This window comes from Callorhinchus milii, unplaced genomic scaffold (assembly GCF_018977255.1).
Source record: "Callorhinchus milii isolate IMCB2004 unplaced genomic scaffold, IMCB_Cmil_1.0 Scaffold27, whole genome shotgun sequence".
NCBI lineage: Eukaryota > Metazoa > Chordata > Chondrichthyes > Chimaeriformes > Callorhinchidae > Callorhinchus > Callorhinchus milii.
This window is the reverse complement of record NW_024704768.1, coordinates 2,794,313-2,815,064: the sequence shown is the minus strand read 5'-3', so window position 1 is coordinate 2,815,064 and position 20,752 is coordinate 2,794,313. Positions and strand designations below refer to the sequence as shown.

Genomic DNA, 20,752 nt, shown 5'->3' with positions numbered 1-20,752 from the left:
GACACCTTCTGCTTCTAACTCTCCTCTCGCCTGTCGCTCCTCGAGCAAAAAACCCAGATTGCAGGATGTCGACGAGGAAAGCTACACGACCACCAAGATCACCAGCAGTGGCTCCAGCTACGGTGGTGGTGGTAGCTACGGTGGTAGTAGTAGCTCCAACTACGGTGGTGGTCTGAATATCGGCAGCGTGGCGTTGGGCGGTGGTATGAGGAGATCCTCAGCAAGAGTAGTGAGCGGAGGGAGACGCGCGATGTCCATGAGTGGCAGTATGCCGAGATCCCGAATGTCCTATTCCTCCTCCATGGCTGGTGGCGGTGGTGGCAGGATGATGGGAATGTATGGAAGCAGTGCGGGAGGTAATTTCGCAGGTGGTTATGGAGGTTTGGGAGGCAGCTTCGGAACTGGCATCGGAATTGGGTCATCTGTCAACCTGGATCTCAATGCCACCGTCGCCCCAGTGGACCCCGCTCTCCAAGCCCAAAGGCAGCAGGAGAAGAACCAGATCCTCGGGCTGAACAACCGCTTCGCCAGCTTCATCGATAAGGTATTTATCTGCACATCGATCAGATGGCATCTTAAACCACTTTTGATGACACCCCACCCACAACACCCCCCACTCTCTGCCTGTATGTCCAAATCTTGTCTACTTGCCTTAGGCACGTTTCCTCACCCCACACGCCAAATAGAGTTTCGAACAGGGGAGAAACATGACTCAGGAGAGAGCGCAGACAAAATTTTCCCGTAGAGTAGCGGTCAGAGAGCTCGCCTCGCAAGCAAAGACATGATAAGGAGATACATCAAATGCAAGGATTATTATTCTCGTCTTTCTCTCTCTACTCTGTTCTCATCGCCGCACTTAATAGACCATCCCTTGGGGGTCATGTAACTATTTATTTATGAATTGCCTTACGTTGCATTTTGTCCTTATTTTCGATATACTATGCCGAGAACTCATCCCAATTTCCTCTCCCCTTTCCCCATTCCAATATCTCTCCATTCCCCCCGCCCAGCTCGTTTTCTGCACATCTCACTCCTTCCCGTGACACCTCCTAAGCGCTCCGAGACCCCGCCCGGCGTGAAGGGCGCTGTGTAAATGCAAGTTGTTGTTGTTGACCCCTGTTTTTCTGGCCCCCGTTAACAAAGCCACCTTGCAATCCCCAGGTCCGTATGCTGGAACAGACCAATAAAATGCTGGAGACCAAGTTGGAATTCCTCCAGAACCAGGGCACCTATGCCTCCAACATCGACTCCATGTTCCAGGCTTACATTGAGAACCTCAAGAGGCAGCTGGAAACTCTGGGACAGGAGAAGGTGAACCTAGAGGGCAGTCTCCTGCAGATGCAAGCTTTGGTTGAGGATTTCAAGAACAAGTAAGTGCCTGTGTGTGTGTGTGTGTGTGTGTGCGTGTGCGTGTGGGCGGGGGGTGTGCGGGGGTGGGGAGGACTATCCCAAGGCGCTGGACAGTAACAGATCTGGTGGTTGGGATCAGGGAGGGGTAGGAGTGGCAACTTTAAACCTTGTATTGCCCGTCAATTCCTTTCCCCGCAAACAATGACGCGATCGGGCACCGTGCAAACGCATGGATTGTTATACGTTTGCGATTGCAGTTCAGGGTTCAAAAGACTTCTCACCACCTCGAGCTGCGCAGCAATTGTTCCAACTGGTCAGGCGGGGATCAGGGAATCCAGATCAGATCAATCGTATTAACCACAGCTCTCTGTAGCGCCACCTGTAAAGTCACTAAGATGCTGCGTTTCATCACAGGTATGAAGATGAAATCAACAAGCGTACCGAGGTGGAAAACGAGTTTGTCCTGATCAAGAAGGTAAAGCGTTGGCCCCATTTATCCGAACTTTATCAGGTTTTTTTTTCAAGTTTTAACTGTTTTAAATACAAACTTGTTGAAACTTTTCTTGAAGAACGTCCTCTGTCTCTCTGTCCTCCGCTAGGATGTCGACGAGTCTTACATGAACAAGGTGGAGCTGGAAGCTAAACTGGAAGGTCTCACCGATGAGATCAACTTCCTGCGAAACATCTTTGATGAGGTACTAATGACATGATTGCTTGTGTCCTGTGATTTACCACCTGACAGTAGAAACAGGAGTCGGACATTCAGCCCCTTGAGCCTGTTCTGCCATTCTATAAGATCACGGCTGGTCTGCACCTCAACTCCAACCACCCGCCCTTGTCCCATATCCCTTAATTCCCCGACCTAATAAATGAACAGAAAGGCCCGAGTTAAGGTTAGATTTTTTTCTAAACGGGTGTTTCGAATATTCCTGATCCCACGTCTCTTCCCGTTTCAATCTCCAGGAAATCCGTGAGCTGCAGGCTCAGATCCAGGATACATCTGTTACCGTGGAAATAGACAACAACCGCAACCTGGATGTTGACCAGATTATCGCCGAGGTCAAGGCCGAGTATGACCGTCAAGCACAACGATCCAAACAGCAGTGCGAGGAGTGGAGAAACGCCAAGGTACACCCACACGCCCACAACCGTACATTTATATACAGCCCTCCATCACAGGGAGTGACATCGCAGAGCTCCCGGCACATAGCTCACCATCACAGCACTCGCCTCCCAAGCGAGAGGACATGGGTCCCAAAGCGTTTCATGGAGCCGGGGATGGTAGGGGGAGTTGGGCAAGAAAGGGGCCAAAAAGCATGGTTGAGAAGAGAAGTCTTCAGGCGGACTTTAAAGGGACAGAGGGGAAGGGGGGCCGAGGGACTCCAGGATGGGGTTCCAGAGAACAGGGCTATTAATGGCTGAAGGCTCTCTCACTGACACCGGAGAATACAAAGTACAAAACTGAACCCACAAATACTGAGGTCTGTTCAGCTGCTGCTGAAACGCAGGGTAACTGACGGACTTCCTGCACATTCCAGATGGTGGAACTGTCCTCAAGCTCCGGACAATTCGGTGATGATCTTCGCTCAACAAAGACTGAGATCACCGACCTGACCAGGATGATCCAGAGACTGACTTCTGATATCGAGGCGCTTAGAGCGCAGGTAGGTGAAGCCTGAACACAAGTCTATTGCGGGATCGGTTGTCATTATGGGGTAAATCCCTGTTGGTTTCAGACCCTTGTTGTCAGACGGCTGAAAGTTGCTCTTTGATTCCACCCAGCGTGCCAAGCTGGAGGCTGAGATTACAGAAGCCGAGGAGCGCGGTGAGATAAGTCTCCGTGACGTCAAGGTGCGGATCACAGAGCTGGAGGCCGCTATTGTCAAGGCCAAGCAGGACATGGCTCGCCAATTGCGTGAATACCAGGAACTGATGAACGTCAAGTTGGCTCTGGACATCGAAATTGCCACCTACAGGAAACTCCTGGAGGGAGAGGAAACAGGTAAGACACGACTCAAGCCTGTGGCTAAATTACCAACAGTCAGACTGACGACAGTCGTTGGAACATACGGCGTGGGTCACTCTATAGCAACAACAACAACGTGCATTTATATGGCGCCCTCGCGGCGGGTTAGGGTCTTGGAGCACTATATCGTGAACCCAGAGATCTGTGGCACTTGTGCCACTGTCTGGTCAGTATTTGGCACATGAGCAGTGAAGAGGAAGTGGCATTCTTAACACTTGCTGCGCATAGCACACCAGCACAGGAACTGGCATCGGAGTTACTTCCTGCGCATAGCGGCCACCACACAGGAATGATATCCGTGATGACTAATGACCTGGCAGTGTTGTGCCGTTACTGTTGATTTTAAGAACGCAAGGACTGTATTATAACAGGAGGACGACAGCATTAATCCCCAGACTCTGGGGGTAAACACAGCACAATCGCTGGTCTTCATTTCGGGACTTGTCTTAATATAAATGTCTACTTTATGTCCAGGCTTATCACCGGCATCCAGACCCTCAACATCCACACATCCCAAGGAATGGGTAAGAAAACCATCAATTCCTATTAAATTCTTAAATTGTTCTCAGACAGACTAGCGACAAGCGACGCAGTCAGTCTGGTTTACGGCATGTCCTATGTTCTGCGAAGCTCTTTGAGACGTCTCGAAGACGCGATACATAGCGGCTGTGTCAAATGCCGGGATTGTTATTATTATTATTATCATAATCGTCGTCATTCATTTCATCGAATTAATTCTCTTTTCAGGCCAACAACAGTCGCAATTTAGTTCAATGGCTGGCGGCTCCAGTTTAGGAGGACTAGGAGGAGGAAGTTTAGCTTTCATGTCCGGTGGCGGCGGCGGCGGCGGCGGCAGTGGTTTGAGCAGCGGTGGATACAGCGTTCAATACGGTAGCAGTGGTAGTATTGGTGGCTTGGAAAGCTCCCGAGGCACACAGGGGAGTTTGCTCATTAAAACCACCGACGTCAAAACAACCACTTATTAAGCGGTTGCTTTAAGGGCTCTGTCGTGCGACGATCTGTTACGCTGGTGTTGATTCTCGGAAAGCTCACTGAAGGGTCTGTCTGAGTGAGACTTTCGTCTCCTGGTTCTGAGTAACAATGAATGTCCATGTCTCATGTTCAGCAGTGGGTCAGATTAAAGGGTGTGCAGGAGTTCTCATTGGGGATTGATTCATTCACGTGAATCATCTGATATCTCCTTGCTGGTGTTGAGTGTTGGGTCGATCTGAAATGGAAAGGTTGGAAAGTTCGGGGCACTGCAAAGACATGTTCTGGGTGTGATGGGCAAGCTTTAGAATCTCTCTATTTGCTGTTTCCTCTTCAACGACGGTGGGACATTTGCCGCTGTTGTTTGGTGTTCTTGATTCTGTGTCCTTTGTAACGGGTGCGGGCGGAGAGAAAACTTTCTTCACATTTCATCTTGCAATCAATAAACTTTCATTCGCTCGAAGACAATTGTTTGTGACTATGTTGATAAACTTGACGCAGAACACACTTTTGCACAAACACACACACACACACACAGTCATTCTACTTTACAGTACAATCCCAAAGGATCTATATCAAATGTAAGTTATTATTATCTAAATAACAATTTGGTGACTTGAATCCACGACTGTTTGTGGGGGGAACGCTGCTGTGCGCAATTGGCTGCCAGGTTTCGCCCACAAAGGTATAGTCAATTCACTTCACAGTGTATCCTGTGAAGCGCTTTGAGACGTCTGGAAGACGTGATAAGGCGCTATATCAAATGCAAGGTTTATTATTGTTATTATCATCACAGTACATGATCCGTGCAGTCAACTGTTCATATCTGACACGCGTGACGCGTGACCTGGGCAAAGTTTGCTGAAATTTCTCTCTGATCCTCAATTTAATCACAGAACAGAATCACATACCACGTGCGCTTAATAAACTGCTGAGCACTCCCAGAGTCGCCACTAATAGCCACTCTGACTCGATCTTCTTCAGTTGAAATCAACGCCACATCAATTGTCCGCTCCCTCTGCTCAGCAGCCTCCGGCCTGCTCCACGTCCCCCGCCCGGCCCACTCCACAATTGGTGGTTGGGCCTTCAGGCCCCACCCTCTGGAACTCCATCCCACAGTCCCTTCTGCTTGCTCCCTCCCTCGCCTCCTTCGAGGCCCGTCTCAAGACCGTCCTCTTCAATCGGGCCTTTGGTCACTCTCCCTGCCCTTGACCGCACCTGATTCCAACCCTCCTGCTGCTCCGGTCTGAACCCCTGACTTTCCAGTGCCTTGGAATGTCCTCCAAGCCTGGAAGTCGCTGTGTAAATGTAACTTATTATTGTTGATGCATGTTATCTTCCAAGACTCAGTCAGTCTGGCCATTTTAATTTAGCTCGATTTATATTTCCACGATGCTCCTAACCTCTGGAACTTCCTGCCTCAATCCCTCCTCCGCCACATCCCCTCTTTCTCTTTTAATCGAACTTGATGACCTACCTCTTTGACTGTGCCTATGCTCATCAACGTCCACCTTAATCCAAACATCAATTTCCACCTTTCAGAAATGTAGCGGCACCAGGTCCCCTCTCAATCGTGTCAGTGATCTCTTAAAAGTAATAACAATCCTTGCGTTCGATACCCCGCCTTATCATGTCTTCGAGACGTCTCAAAGCGCTTCACACTCTACACTGTAAAGCGAATTGACTTTGTACTTTGTGGGCGAAACGCGGCAGCCAATTGCGCACAGCAGCGTCCCCACAGACAGCCGTGGATTCAGCGACTAAATTATCTTTTAATATTATCATTAATGTATTATATTATTACATGATGGAGGGTGGCAAATGATTCTGAAAAGAGATGTCAGACCAAGCTATTGAGCCAAAGTCGGGAAAGGTGACAACAACAACAACAACATTCCCTTTGTACAGCATCTTTCACATCGGGAGGACGTCCCAAGGCCCTGGACAATCTGTGTTTTGGAGCTGAGCTGGCGGTCGGGTTCGGGGAGGGTGGAGGGCGGGTTGGGGTGGGTTAAGGAGTGTGACAGGAAACACGGTCGAAGAGGAGGGTCTCTAGCGGGGAGCGGCGGCAGGACAGCGCGGGGAGGAGCCTGGGCGTACCTACCCAGGTATTTAAACTCGACGCGGCAGGGAGTCCAGCCACACGGGGGTCTGGGGCTGAGGAGGGAACGGGTGGGGGCAGAACGGGGGAACCGCTGACGTCATAGTTTAGTTTTCAGTAGTGTGCGCGGACAAAAAAAAAAAATCATCTGCGTCCCCCCCCCCACCAGGGCTCACATCAGAGCCCACCATGGTCCTGTTGGGTTGGCTGCCCCGGCCGATGGGATAATGTTTCCATCCACCTGACCGCTCGCTCCCGGTCCCCGCGTGCGCACTATGGCTGCCGCTCTGAACCGAGCCCCCTCTCCCCCTCCCTCCCTCATCCCTCCTCTCTCCCCCCAAATCCTCCCCCCTCTGCATCTCTCCCGCTCTGTCCTCCTCTCTCTCCGTCCCTCTCGCCTTCTATCCCCACTTGACCCTCCCACAACCTCCCTCTGTTCCAGTCGGGGAATCCTCCTCCGGCCGGGCTCACCGTGGCACTCGGCGTTGGCTGTCCAGCAGCAGCCAACCCGACCGCCCCATTCCCCACCACACTCGCCAGCCACCCCGGACACAGACCCGGGGAGCCAACCTCTCCTCCCTCATCCCCATTCCCCCCACCCCTGCCCCACAACCTGGACACCCTCCCTCCCCACACACCCTTCTGTTAACCGCTCCCTCCACGTTGGACTACAAAACGTCTGCTCCCTCTGTAACAAGGCCCTGGTCATCAACGATCTCATCCTTGATGAGAACGTTGACATCATGGCCTTAACGGAAACCTGGCCCACCCCCGGCGACACCTTCCCCCTCACAGAGGCCACACCACCCGGCTACACCTCCCACCACATCCCTCGCCCCAACCGCTGGGTTGGGGCGAGGGACGTGGTTGGGGTGGGCGAGGGCGGGTTGGGGTGGGTTAAGGAGTGCGACAGGAAGCACGGTCGAAGAGGAGGGTCTTGAGACAGGTCTTGAAAGAGGCAACGGAGGGGGTGGTGCAGAGGGATTGTGGATGGAGTTCTGCTTCTAACTTCGCTATTGCTGTCTGGTGAGGTTTCACACGACTTGGGATGGAACCGACAGCTCGGTCTGAGAACCTGTGCGATGGGCCAAATGGCCTCCTTCTGTACTGTCAACTTCTATGGTTCTGTACAGTGACTGTGTATTTTGTGGGCAAAGGCGGCCACGAAAATCTGTGCAAAGCAACAACGTCCCACAAACAGCCCCGAAGTGGGTGAACGGTTGCATCTCGATGTGGAGGGGGAAAGTGTTGTCGGAAAAAAAAAAGCTACAGCCAACTACAAATGAATAACTTCCCCCTCTGTGTTGGACATAAGAAACTTAAATACTTGTTACGAGGAGAAAACATTTTTCAAAGTCGATTACTGCATAAATGTTTCTTAAGGGAGATATTGTATTCTTTTTCTAGTTATATAGCAACTCAGAAGATCCAGAATTTGGCTAATTGCTGAATTCAGCCTTGACTTTCCATCTTTTTTCTCTCTCTCTCTCCCTCTCCCTCTCCTTCTCTCTCTGCAACTCTTAGAAGAAACTTTACAGACAGGAAAAAAGACAAAAATGCCTTCGAAACGAACCCTCGTACTCAAAGAATTGACCAAAGAAAAGCTGTGCGCTCTGGAAATGCTGCGTAGACAATGTTCAAAACATTTTTTTTTAAATTGTGCTGAGAGGCTGAGCCGGTTTGGAGACTTGTATCCCTTAGATACACTCTGTCGACTTGGACTGCAAACTGCCCTGAGGGTACAGGCCGGGGCCAGGTGTGGGGCAGGTTAGAACTTATCCCAATGTCAGGCCATTGGCTCCTCCCTTGGCTGCTCTGCTCCATTGAGACGCTTGTTACCTGACACCCGGCCCAGCCCCAGCGCTGGGAGAGAGAGCGGATAAAAGCAGCGCCTCACCTGCTCAACTCCTCACAGACACCTTCTGCTTCTAACTCTCCTCTCGCCTGTCGCTCCTCGAGCAAAAAACCCAGATTGCAGGATGTCGACGAGGAAAAGCTACACGACCACCAAGATCACCAGCAGTGGCTCCAGCTACGGTGGTGGTGGTGGCTACGGTGGTAGTAGTAGCTCCAACTACGGTGGTGGTTGCTCCACTATGGTGGTGGTCTGAATATCGGCAGCGTGGCGTTGGGCGGTGGTATGAGGAGATCCTCAGCAAGAGTAGTGAGCGGAGGGAGACGCGCGATGTCCATGAGTGGCAGTATGCCGAGATCCCGAATGTCCTATTCCTCCTCCATGGCTGGTGGCGGTGGTGGCAGGATGATGGGAATGTATGGAAGCAGTGCGGGAGGTAATTTCGCAGGTGGTTATGGAGGTTTGGGAGGCAGCTTCGGAACTGGCATCGGAATTGGGTCATCTGTCAACCTGGATCTCAATGCCACCGTCGCCCCAGTGGACCCCGCTCTCCAAGCCCAAAGGCAGCAGGAGAAGAACCAGATCCTCGGGCTGAACAACCGCTTCGCCAGCTTCATCGATAAGGTATTTATCTGCACATCGATCAGATGGCATCTTAAACCACTTTTGATGACACCCCACCCACAACACCCCCCACTCTCTGCCTGTATGTCCAAATCTTGTCTACTTGCCTTAGGCACGTTTCCTCACCCCACACGCCAAATAGAGTTTCGAACAGGGGAGAAACATGACTCAGGAGAGAGCGCAGACAAAATTTTCCCGTAGAGTAGCGGTCAGAGAGCTCGCCTCGCAAGCAAAGACATGATAAGGAGATACATCAAATGCAAGGATTATTATTCTCGTCTTTCTCTCTCTACTCTGTTCTCATCGCCGCACTTAATAGACCATCCCTTGGGGGTCATGTAACTATTTATTTATGAATTGCCTTACGTTGCATTTTGTCCTTATTTTCGATATACTATGCCGAGAACTCATCCCAATTTCCTCTCCCCTTTCCCCATTCCAATATCTCTCCATTCCCCCGCCCAGCTCGTTTTCTGCACATCTCACTCCTTCCCGTGACACCTCCTAAGCGCTCCGAGACCCCGCCCGGCGTGAAGGGCGCTGTGTAAATGCAAGTTGTTGTTGTTGACCCCTGTTTTTCTGGCCCCCGTTAACAAAGCCACCTTGCAATCCCCAGGTCCGTATGCTGGAACAGACCAATAAAATGCTGGAGACCAAGTTGGAATTCCTCCAGAACCAGGGCACCTATGCCTCCAACATCGACTCCATGTTCCAGGCTTACATTGAGAACCTCAAGAGGCAGCTGGAAACTCTGGGACAGGAGAAGGTGAACCTAGAGGGCAGTCTCCTGCAGATGCAAGCTTTGGTTGAGGATTTCAAGAACAAGTAAGTGCCTGTGTGTGTGTGTGTGTGTGTGTGCGTGTGCGTGTGGGGGGGGGGTGTGCGGGGGTGGGGAGGACTATCCCAAGGCGCTGGACAGTAACAGATCTGGTGGTTGGGATCAGGGAGGGGTAGGAGTGGCAACTTTAAACCTTGTATTGCCCGTCAATTCCTTTCCCCGCAAACAATGACGCGATCGGGCACCGTGTCAAACGCATGGATTGTTATACGTTTGCGATTGCAGTTCAGGGTTCAAAAGACTTCTCACCACCTCGAGCTGCGCAGCAATTGTTCCAACTGGTCAGGCGGGGATCAGGGAATCCAGATCAGATCAATCGTATTAACCACAGCTCTCTGTAGCGCCACCTGTAAAGTCACTAAGATGCTGCGTTTCATCACAGGTATGAAGATGAAATCAACAAGCGTACCGAGGTGGAAAACGAGTTTGTCCTGATCAAGAAGGTAAAGCGTTGGCCCCATTTATCCGAACTTTATCAGGTTTTTTTTTCAAGTTTTAACTGTTTTAAATACAAACTTGTTGAAACTTTTCTTGAAGAACGTCCTCTGTCTCTCTGTCCTCCGCTAGGATGTCGACGAGTCTTACATGAACAAGGTGGAGCTGGAAGCTAAACTGGAAGGTCTCACCGATGAGATCAACTTCCTGCGAAACATCTTTGATGAGGTACTAATGACATGATTGCTTGTGTCCTGTGATTTACCACCTGACAGTAGAAACAGGAGTCGGACATTCAGCCCCTTGAGCCTGTTCTGCCATTCTATAAGATCACGGCTGGTCTGCACCTCAACTCCAACCACCCGCCCTTGTCCCATATCCCTTAATTCCCCGACCTAATAAATGAACAGAAAGGCCCGAGTTAAGGTTAGATTTTTTTCTAAACCGGGTGTTTCGAATATTCCTGATCCCACGTCTCTTCCCGTTTCAATCTCCAGGAAATCCGTGAGCTGCAGGCTCAGATCCAGGATACATCTGTTACCGTGGAAATAGACAACAACCGCAACCTGGATGTTGACCAGATTATCGCCGAGGTCAAGGCCGAGTATGACCGTCAAGCACAACGATCCAAACAGCAGTGCGAGGAGTGGAGAAACGCCAAGGTACACCCACACGCCCACAACCGTACATTTATATACAGCCCTCCATCACAGGGAGTGACATCGCAGAGCTCCCGGCACATAGCTCACCATCACAGCACTCGCCTCCCAAGCGAGAGGACATGGGTCCCAAAGCGTTTCATGGAGCCGGGGATGGTAGGGGGGAGTTGGGCAAGAAAGGGGCCAAAAAGCATGGTTGAGAAGAGAAGTCTTCAGGCGGACTTTAAAGGGACAGAGGGGAAGGGGGGCCGAGGGACTCCAGGATGGGGTTCCAGAGAACAGGGCTATTAATGGCTGAAGGCTCTCTCACTGACACCGGAGAATACAAAGTACAAAACTGAACCCACAAATACTGAGGTCTGTTCAGCTGCTGCTGAAACGCAGGGTAACTGACGGACTTACTGCACATTCCAGATGGTGGAACTGTCCTCAAGCTCCGGACAATTCGGTGATGATCTTCGCTCAACAAAGACTGAGATCACCGACCTGACCAGGATGATCCAGAGACTGACTTCTGATATCGAGGCGCTTAGAGCGCAGGTAGGTGAAGCCTGAACACAAGTCTATTGCGGGATCGGTTGTCATTATGGGGTAAATCCCTGTTGGTTTCAGACCCTTGTTGTCAGACGGCTGAAAGTTGCTCTTTGATTCCACCCAGCGTGCCAAGCTGGAGGCTGAGATTACAGAAGCCGAGGAGCGCGGTGAGATAAGTCTCCGTGACGTCAAGGTGCGGATCACAGAGCTGGAGGCCGCTATTGTCAAGGCCAAGCAGGACATGGCTCGCCAATTGCGTGAATACCAGGAACTGATGAACGTCAAGTTGGCTCTGGACATCGAAATTGCCACCTACAGGAAACTCCTGGAGGGAGAGGAAAACAGGTAAGACACGACTCAAGCCTGTGGCTAAATTACCAACAGTCAGACTGACGACAGTCGTTGGAACATACGGCGTGGGTCACTCTATAGCAACAACAACAACGTGCATTTATATGGCGCCCTCGCGGCGGGTTAGGGTCTTGGAGCACTATATCGTGAACCCAGAGATCTGTGGCACTTGTGCCACTGTCTGGTCAGTATTTGGCACATGAGCAGTGAAGAGGAAGTGGCATTCTTAACACTTGCTGCGCATAGCACACCAGCACAGGAACTGGCATCGGAGTTACTTCCTGCGCATAGCGGCCACCACACAGGAATGATATCCGTGATGACTAATGACCTGGCAGTGTTGTGCCGTTACTGTTGATTTTAAGAACGCAAGGACTGTATTATAACAGGAGGACGACAGCATTAATCCCCAGACTCTGGGGGTAAACACAGCACAATCGCTGGTCTTCATTTCGGGACTTGTCTTAATATAAATGTCTACTTTATGTCCAGGCTTATCACCGGCATCCAGACCCTCAACATCCACACATCCCAAGGAATGGGTAAGAAAACCATCAATTCCTATTAAATTCTTAAATTGTTCTCAGACAGACTAGCGACAAGCGACGCAGTCAGTCTGGTTTACGGCATGTCCTATGTTCTGCGAAGCTCTTTGAGACGTCTCGAAGACGCGATACATAGCGGCTGTGTCAAATGCCGGGATTGTTATTATTATTATTATCATAATCGTCGTCATTCATTTCATCGAATTAATTCTCTTTTCAGGCCAACAACAGTCGCAATTTAGTTCAATGGCTGGCGGCTCCAGTTTAGGAGGACTAGGAGGAGGAAGTTTAGCTTTCATGTCCGGTGGCGGCGGCGGCGGCGGCGGCAGTGGTTTGAGCAGCGGTGGATACAGCGTTCAATACGGTAGCAGTGGTAGTATTGGTGGCTTGGAAAGCTCCCGAGGCACACAGGGGAGTTTGCTCATTAAAACCACCGACGTCAAAACAACCACTTATTAAGCGGTTGCTTTAAGGGCTCTGTCGTGCGACGATCTGTTACGCTGGTGTTGATTCTCGGAAAGCTCACTGAAGGGTCTGTCTGAGTGAGACTTTCGTCTCCTGGTTCTGAGTAACAATGAATGTCCATGTCTCATGTTCAGCAGTGGGTCAGATTAAAGGGTGTGCAGGAGTTCTCATTGGGGATTGATTCATTCACGTGAATCATCTGATATCTCCTTGCTGGTGTTGAGTGTTGGGTCGATCTGAAATGGAAAGGTTGGAAAGTTCGGGGCACTGCAAAGACATGTTCTGGGTGTGATGGGCAAGCTTTAGAATCTCTCTATTTGCTGTTTCCTCTTCAACGACGGTGGGACATTTGCCGCTGTTGTTTGGTGTTCTTGATTCTGTGTCCTTTGTAACGGGTGCGGGCGGAGAGAAAACTTTCTTCACATTTCATCTTGCAATCAATAAACTTTCATTCGCTCGAAGACAATTGTTTGTGACTATGTTGATAAACTTGACGCAGAACACACTTTTGCACAAACACACACACACACACACAGTCATTCTACTTTACAGTACAATCCCAAAGGATCTATATCAAATGTAAGTGTTATTATTATCTAAATAACAATTTGGTGACTTCAATCCACGACTGTTTGTGGGGGGAACGCTGCTGTGCGCAATTGGCTGCCAGGTTTCGCCCACAAAGGTACAGTCAATTCACTTCACAGTCTATCCTGTGAAGCGCTTTGAGACGTCTGGAAGACGTGATAAGGCGCTATATCAAATGCACGGATTATTATTGTTATTATCATCACAGTACATGATCCGGGCAGTCAACTGTTCATATCTGACACGCGTGACGCGTGACCTGGGCAAAGTTTGCTAAAATTTCTCTCTGATCCTCAATTTAATCACAGAACAGAATCACATACCACGTGCGCTTGATAAACTGCTGAGCGCTCCCAGAGTCGCCACTAATAGCCACTCTGACTCGATCTTCTTCAGTTGAAATCAACGCCACATCAATTGTCCGCTCCCTCTGCTCAGCAGCCTCCGGCCTGCTCTACGTCCCCCGCCCGGCCCACTCCACAATTGGTGGTTGGGCCTTCAGCCCCCACCCTCTGGAACTCCATCCCACAGTCCCTTCTGCTTGCTCCCTCCCTCGCCTCCTTCGAGGCCCGTCTCAAGACCCTCCTCTCCAATCGGGCCTTTGGTCACGCTCCCGGCCCTTCACCCCATTGAGCCATAGTCAGGAAAGGTGACAACAACAAGAACAAAATTCTATTTGTACAGCATCTTTCACATCGGGAGGACGTCCCAAGGCCCTGGACAATCGGTGTTTTGGTGCTGAGCTGGCGGTCGAGATCGGGGAGGGTAGAGGGCAGGTTGGGGTGGGTTAAGGAGTGCGACAGGAAGCACGGTCGAAGAGGAGGGTCTTGAGACAGGTCTTGAAAGAGGCAACGGAGTGATTGTGGATGGAGTTCCAGAGGGTGAGGGCCGGGTGGCTGAAAGCCCGACCCCCGATTGTGGAGTGGACCGGGCGGGGGGGGGCTTAATAATAAAATAATAATAATCCTTGCATTTGATACAGCGCTTTTCACGTCGGGAGGAACAGTACCAGTGGATAAGGAGAGGTTGATAATGTCAGTTAAAAAGAGGGGTCAGTAGGTGGAGCTGGGAGGTGAGGAGAGGGGTAGGGATGGGGTCGAGGGAGCAGGTGGTGGGCTTCAAATTTTAAATGATGGAGGTGAGGGAAGAGGGTTTGACAGGTGAGGCCATAAAAGGCAAAGTAAGTCCAGTTGATGACCTGTTTCTCAATTAAGGGACGGAATGCGTTTAGGAATGTGTTTGAATGAGAGGGTGTGACTCCATTGCATGTGATTCAAGCTGTGTTTTTGTTTTCCCCTCTCACTGATCTTCGAGATCAGGCCCACCTGCCTCTGGGTTTGTCTGCATAACAGAACCTCTGTCGATGAAACACCCCATACTGTAACAACCAAACAACAAAAACTAAAACATGACAACCCTCGAGAGACACAGTCTACCGCGTTGGGATTGTGAATATAATTAGAATAATAATAATAAGAAGAAGAATAGAATAATAATTATCCTTGCATTTGATATAGTGTCTTATCACATCTTCAAGACATCTCAAAGCGCTTCACGGGATAAATTGACTGTGTATTTTGTGAGCCAAACATGTTGTCCAATTGTACATAGTCCCACAAACAGTCGTGGAACGAGTGACCAATTTTTGGGGGAAGGATTATTACCCACATAAATCAATCCTCTAATCAACTAACGACCGGGTTCCTACTTACTGCTGAGTAAATAGAGGCGTGTGGAGTAAGGAATCAAACCCAGGTCCTCTCACTTGCGAGGCAAGGGCTCTAACCACTACTCTATGGGATTTTATTCACCACCTGCACTTTTCCTGCTATAACATCAAGAGCAGAGGTGTCTCTCATCAACAACAACAACAACTTGCACTTATTTAGCGCCCTCCGTTCAGGGTAGGTCTCAGATCTCTTGAAGTTATGGCTCTTGAAGTTATACCTCTCGCTCAAAGTTATGGGTTCAAATATAATGTTCATAGAATCATAGAATTATACAGCACAGAAGGAGGCCATTCGGCCCATCATGTCTGTGCCGCTCTTTGAAAAGAGCTATCAGCTATTGAGCTATTGAGGAGTCCTGTAGCTCAGTGGTTAGAGCACTCGCTTTGCAAGTGAGAGACCTGAGTTCAATTCCAGGCAGAGGGCCAAACCTTGGGCAAGTTTCCTTACTCCACACAGAGCCTAATGATAATCCCTCCAAAACCAAAAACAATAATAAATTGGTCATTTTCAATCCACGACTGTTTGTGGGACATTGCTGTGCGCAATTGGCTGCTGCGTTCGCCCACAAATATACAGTCAATTCACTTTACAGTGTGTTCTGTGAAGCGCTTTGGGACGTCCTCCCGACGTGAAAAGCGCTATATCAAATGCGAGGATTATTATTATTATTATATCAAAATCAACCCCACTCCCCCGCCTCTCTCCATAGTGCTGCAAACTTGTCCTCCCCAAATAATGATCTACTTCTCTCTTAAAAGTTGTTATCGAATCGGTTCCCACCGGCCTTTCAGGCATCGCATTCCAGATCCCAACAACTCGCTGTGTGAAATAATTTCTCCTGCCCTCCCCTCTGTTTCTTTTAACAACTATTTTAAATCGGTGCCCTCGGGGTACCGGCCCACCCGCCCGCCCGCCAGTGGGAATAGTTTCTCCTGTTCACCCGATCGAATCCCCTCATAATTTTGACAACTTCTATTTAGTCTCCTCTTAACCTTCTCTGCCCCAAGGAGAGTAATCCTCGCCTCTCTCGCCGCTCCTGATCACTGAAGTCCCTCAGTCCTGGTACCATCCTGGTCAATCTCCTTTGCACCCTCTCCAATGCCTTGACATCCTTATAACGTGTGGTGCCCAGAACTGAACGCCATCTCTCGCTGAGGCCTAACCATCCAGAACTCTGCTGCTCGCATTCTTATCCGCACCAAACTCCACTCCCCGATTACCCCCGTCCTTGCCAGACCGCACTGGCTGCCTCTCCCAGAAAAGATCCACTTCAACATCCTCACTACTGTCTTCAAATCCCTCCACTCCTCTGCACCCCCCGACCTCTCTCCTCACAACAGTGCCCATTGCCTTTGATCCACTGGGTCTGGCCTCCTCCTCGTCCCCCGAATCCTCCGCTCCACCATCGGCGGTCGTGCCTTCAGCCACTATGCCCCGAGGTTCTGGAACTCCCTTCCTCACTCCCTTCGCCTCGTCCCCTCTCTTCCTATTTTCAGGTCTCTGCGGAAGACTTTTCTTTTCGACCGCACCTTTGGTCACCTTCCTCCCCCTCAACAACAACAACAACAAGATTACATTTGTATAGGGCCTTTCATGTTGGGAGGACGTCCTAAGGCGCTGGACAGTGTACAGCATTTCAGACCTGAACTGGGGTCAGGGGGGGAGAAGGGAGGGGAGGGGAAGGTCAAAAAGGAGGGCCAATGGCATGGGCGAAAAGAAGGGTCTTGAGGCGGGACTTGAAGGAGGTTAAGGAGGGGGTGAGGCGGAGTGATTGGGGGATGGAATTCCAGAGGTTGGGGGCAGAGTGGCTGAAGGCTCTCCCACCAGTGGTGGGGTGGGGGGGGTCGGGGGACGTGGAGCAGGCCAGAGCCGGCTGAGCGGAGGGAACGGGTGGGTTGGTAGGGGGTTAGGAGGTCACAGAGGTAGGGTGGGGCGAGGCCATGGAAGGCTTTGTAGGTGAGTACCAGGATCTGGAACTGGATCCTCTGAAGGATAGGGAGCCAATGGAGTCGGGCGAGAGTGGGGGAGACGGGGTCACGGAGTTTGGTGCGGGAGAGGACACGGGCTGCAGAGTTCTGGATTACCTGCAGCTGTGGAGGGAGGAGTTGGGAAGGCCGACACGCAGGGCGTTTGCATAGTCGAGTCTGGAGGTGATGAAGGTATGAACAAGAGTTTCAGCGCCTGAGGGGTGAGGTAGTGGCGGAGTCGGGCGATGTTACGGAGGTGAGGGGAGGCAGAGCGGGTCATGGCTTGGATGTGGGGAAGAAAAGACAGTTGAGGGTCGAACGAGACATCCGGGTTCGTCCCCCGGCTCGGCCCCGGGATCCGTTGTTGCGAAACGCTCTGAGACCCCTATATATAAAGCCTAATATCCCATACGCTTTTTTAAACAGCTTTATCTGCCTGTCCGGCCACCTTGAAACATTTACTTACATGAACCCCCAGGTCTCTTCACTCACTTTATGATCGTACCATCAGCTTATATCGCCTCTCCTCATTCTTCCTCCCGAAATGCATCACGTCGCATTTCTCCACATTAAACTCCATCTGCCACGTGTCTGCCCGTGTCACCAGTCTGTCTATGTCCGTTTGCAGTCTGCGACCATCCTCCTCACCGCTGACTACTTTTCCTACCTTAGTATCTTCTGCAAACTTGGAGATTGTACTCCCTGTACCCAACACCCTACAACTCCCTATATTGGGAATTTGAGCTCACAGTCCAGGATGACACTCCAGTGCAGTGCTTGGGGGCGGGGGCGCACCATCCTTTCGGGTTGAGATGTTGAACTGAGCTCCTCGTCTGTGCCCCGATCTGGTGGACATTAAAGATCCCGTGGCGCTACTTTGAAAAGAGAATGGAGTCACTCGCTCTTGCTGTCCCAGTTCACTTTGCTCGATGTCTGTTGGTGGGAGATTGCTTGTAGGCAACATTGGCTGCTGCGTTCAACTACAAACAAACAGTCACTCCAGCTGGCAGCAATTTCCTGAGACAGTTTGTGGTTAATAGCATGATATCAAATCGAAAGGATTAGGAACAACGTGTTAAGTATAGCAATCGTGAGGAAACGCTGTCGAAAATTAGATGACCTTGCCCTTGACATTCTGTGCTACTTGCACCCACCTGACCAGCCTCCCATCGCATCAAAAAAAACACAAACAATGATAAATTGGTCATTTTTAATCCACGACCGTTTGTGGGACGCTGCTGTGCGCAACTGGCTGCCGCGTTTCACCCACAAATATACGGTCAATTCACTTTATAGCATATTCTGTGAAGTGCTTTGAGACGTCTCGAAGGCATGAAAAGCGTTGTATCAAATGCAAGAATTATTATTATTATTATTATTATTATCAAGCTGCTTTTTAAATGAGTCCTGGTTGCTTTGGGCACACACACGCGGAAACCTGTCACCATGTTAAGAGTATCCAAACCAGACTGAGTTCCGCGCACCCACCCACGCATGGAAATGTCCCTGTGTCTGTAACTCCATGAGCACTCTCCCTCCCTGCTTACCTGATTCCAAAGACTAATCTGGTGCATGTTGGCAAGAGCCGAGGCTTGGGTAACCCCAGAGTATGTGTCAGGTCACTGCTGGAGTTTAACCATCTTACTTACCGTTGGGAGAGCAATGATTCCCTCTTGTTTGTCCAGCTCGGACCTTGTCAATAAGGCTTTGGCTTGCAGGGTTGACAGGAGCAGCTGAGTGGGAAACATCCTGCCCCCAGTGTCCTGGCCTGAGCCATACTTCAGAGCAATCCAGTCAGTTTTTACCCATTGGCTTTATTTTACGAGCGAGATGACAGATACAACAACAACAACAACAACTTGTATGTATTTAGCGCCCTTCACACGGGGTAGTGTCCAGGAACGTTTGCCGGTCAACTCTAGCAACAACAGCGGCAACGAATTACATTTGTATCGCGCCCTTTCGTGTCAGGAGGACGTCCCAAGGTGCTGGACAGTCAGGGATCCGATGTTGGGGGTTAGGATCAGAAAGGGTGGAGGACAGGGAGGGTAAGGAGCCGGAGGGTGACCAGGAGGGTGGTGGGAAGGTCACTTTACAGCCAAACCTATGAAGCACCGTGAGACACCCTCCTGACGTGGTAAGGTGCTCTACCAAATTTATTATTATTATTATTATTATGAAGAGGATTATTATTACTCGCACCACAGCTCGAAATGAGCTTAACATCTCAAACCCTACAATCCACGTAAACACTGGAACGCGGTACACTCTAACAATGGATCAGTCGCCTCTCCTTAAAAGCTGTCACGTTTAATCAGTCGATGCCTGAGAAAGTTGCTGCTTAAAGAAGTCTGAAGTACATCCCTTGGGGGGCGGGAGTCGAGGCTAATGTTTGTTCAGCTTTGTTGTCACACCTGCAAACGTAAGGTTTCTGAAGGCTCCGACCGCACCCAGGGACTTATAGAAACGCATCGGCTCAGAGGAGAAGAGGTAGCTCGTTCTATAGAGTCACTACATTGAAATGCAGGGTGTAACCTTGGCAGCAGTCACATACTCGCCTTGCGAAGCTGCTTATCGGGTGTCAGCCTGGGCTCTCGGTGGGCTAGCGCTCTCGCCACTGAGTCACACGTTTTGCGAGCTCCTCGTCCGGTCTCCCCTCTGGTTCTTTCGCCAATTATCTCAAATCTGCGTCCTCTGCTTACTCGCCCGCCCGCCCGCCCGCCAGAGGAAACAGTTCCTCCCCTGTCTCCTCAATCAAAACCCCTCACAGTTTTGAACACCTCCACCAGAACACTTCGCAGTGTCAGAGCATGATGCCGAATTGGGGTGGGGGAGTGGGGGGGGTGGGGGGGGGGAAGTGACTGGAGGCGCGGTCGAAGAGGAAGACCTTCAGAGTATGGCTTAATAATGCAGACGCGATGACTTAGTGCTGGTGCGCACCAGGTTAGACTAACCAACGGGAATAGACTTATCGTCCAGTGGACTCGAGATGGAACCTCGTATTTGATCAACTTTGTCAATAACAGCTTTGCGTTGGCCGGATCCACTCGGGGACCAAACATTTGTGAGCAACCGGGAACCCGTAACATGGAGTTAGCCTGAACACGTATGGACGGGGTCGGGTGGGAGGAGAGCTCCGTGACCCTATCACGCCCAATCCTCGCCCGGCTCCACTGGCTCCCCATCACTCAGAGGATACAGTTCAAGATCCCGGTCCTCAGCTTCCAAGTCCTTCACGGCCTCGCTCCTCCATACATCTGTGACCTCCTAACTCCCTACCAACTTGCCCGCTCCCTACGCTCAGCGGGCTCCGGCCTGCTTCACGTCCCCTGCTTTGCCCGCCCCACTATTGGCGGTCAGGCATTCAGCATCTCTGTCCTCACACTCTGGAACTCTATCCCGCAATCCCTCTGCCTCACTCCCTCTCTCTTGCCTCCTTCAAATCCTGTTTAAAGACCTTCCTCTTCGACCATGCCTTCGGCCACTCTTCAACCCCCACCCCACACCCTGCGCTCCACCCCTCCTGACCCCAACTCCCAGCTCAGGTCCCCCAACATCGGAGCTGGGGGTTGGGATCAGGAGATGGTGAAGGGTGGGGAGGGCAGAGGTAGGAGGGTGACCGAAGGCACGGTCGAAGAGAAGGGTCTTGAGACGGGTCTTGAAGGAGGCGAGGAAGGGGGCGAGGCAGAGGGAC

General features: G+C 50.8%; 2 protein-coding genes across 2 annotated transcripts; both read left to right on the top strand.

Moving 5' to 3' along the window:
* Nucleotides 1–4,829, top strand: LOC121850966 (keratin, type II cytoskeletal 8-like). Its single transcript, XM_042344355.1, has 9 exons — nt 1–544; nt 1,162–1,370; nt 1,765–1,825; nt 1,950–2,045; nt 2,314–2,478; nt 2,889–3,014; nt 3,133–3,352; nt 3,851–3,900; nt 4,124–4,829. Exons 1-9 carry the CDS (start codon nt 206–208, stop codon nt 4,169–4,171), a joined length of 1,314 nt encoding a protein of 437 aa, XP_042200289.1. The 5' UTR covers nt 1–205; the 3' UTR covers nt 4,172–4,829.
* Nucleotides 4,830–8,587: 3,758 nt separating this feature from the next.
* Nucleotides 8,588–13,234, top strand: LOC103190235 (intermediate filament protein ON3-like). The gene is made up of 9 exons (XM_007910937.2): nt 8,588–8,946; nt 9,563–9,771; nt 10,167–10,227; nt 10,352–10,447; nt 10,717–10,881; nt 11,293–11,418; nt 11,537–11,757; nt 12,256–12,305; nt 12,529–13,234. Exons 1-9 carry the CDS (start codon nt 8,608–8,610, stop codon nt 12,765–12,767), a joined length of 1,506 nt encoding a protein of 501 aa, XP_007909128.2. The 5' UTR covers nt 8,588–8,607; the 3' UTR covers nt 12,768–13,234.
* Nucleotides 13,235–20,752: the final 7,518 nt, after the last annotated feature.

Coding starts and splice junctions, on each gene's coding strand:
- LOC121850966 (XM_042344355.1), top strand. CDS start 206: ATGAGGAGATCCTCAGCAAGAGTAGTGAGCGGAGGGAGACGCGCGATG. Junction 545..1,161: donor TCGCCAGCTTCATCGATAAG/GTATTTATCTGC, acceptor TGCAATCCCCAG/GTCCGTATGCTGGAACAGAC. Junction 1,826..1,949: donor AGTTTGTCCTGATCAAGAAG/GTAAAGCGTTGG, acceptor GTCCTCCGCTAG/GATGTCGACGAGTCTTACAT.
- LOC103190235 (XM_007910937.2), top strand. CDS start 8,608: ATGAGGAGATCCTCAGCAAGAGTAGTGAGCGGAGGGAGACGCGCGATG. Junction 10,228..10,351: donor AGTTTGTCCTGATCAAGAAG/GTAAAGCGTTGG, acceptor GTCCTCCGCTAG/GATGTCGACGAGTCTTACAT. Junction 12,306..12,528: donor CCACACATCCCAAGGAATGG/GTAAGAAAACCA, acceptor TTCTCTTTTCAG/GCCAACAACAGTCGCAATTT.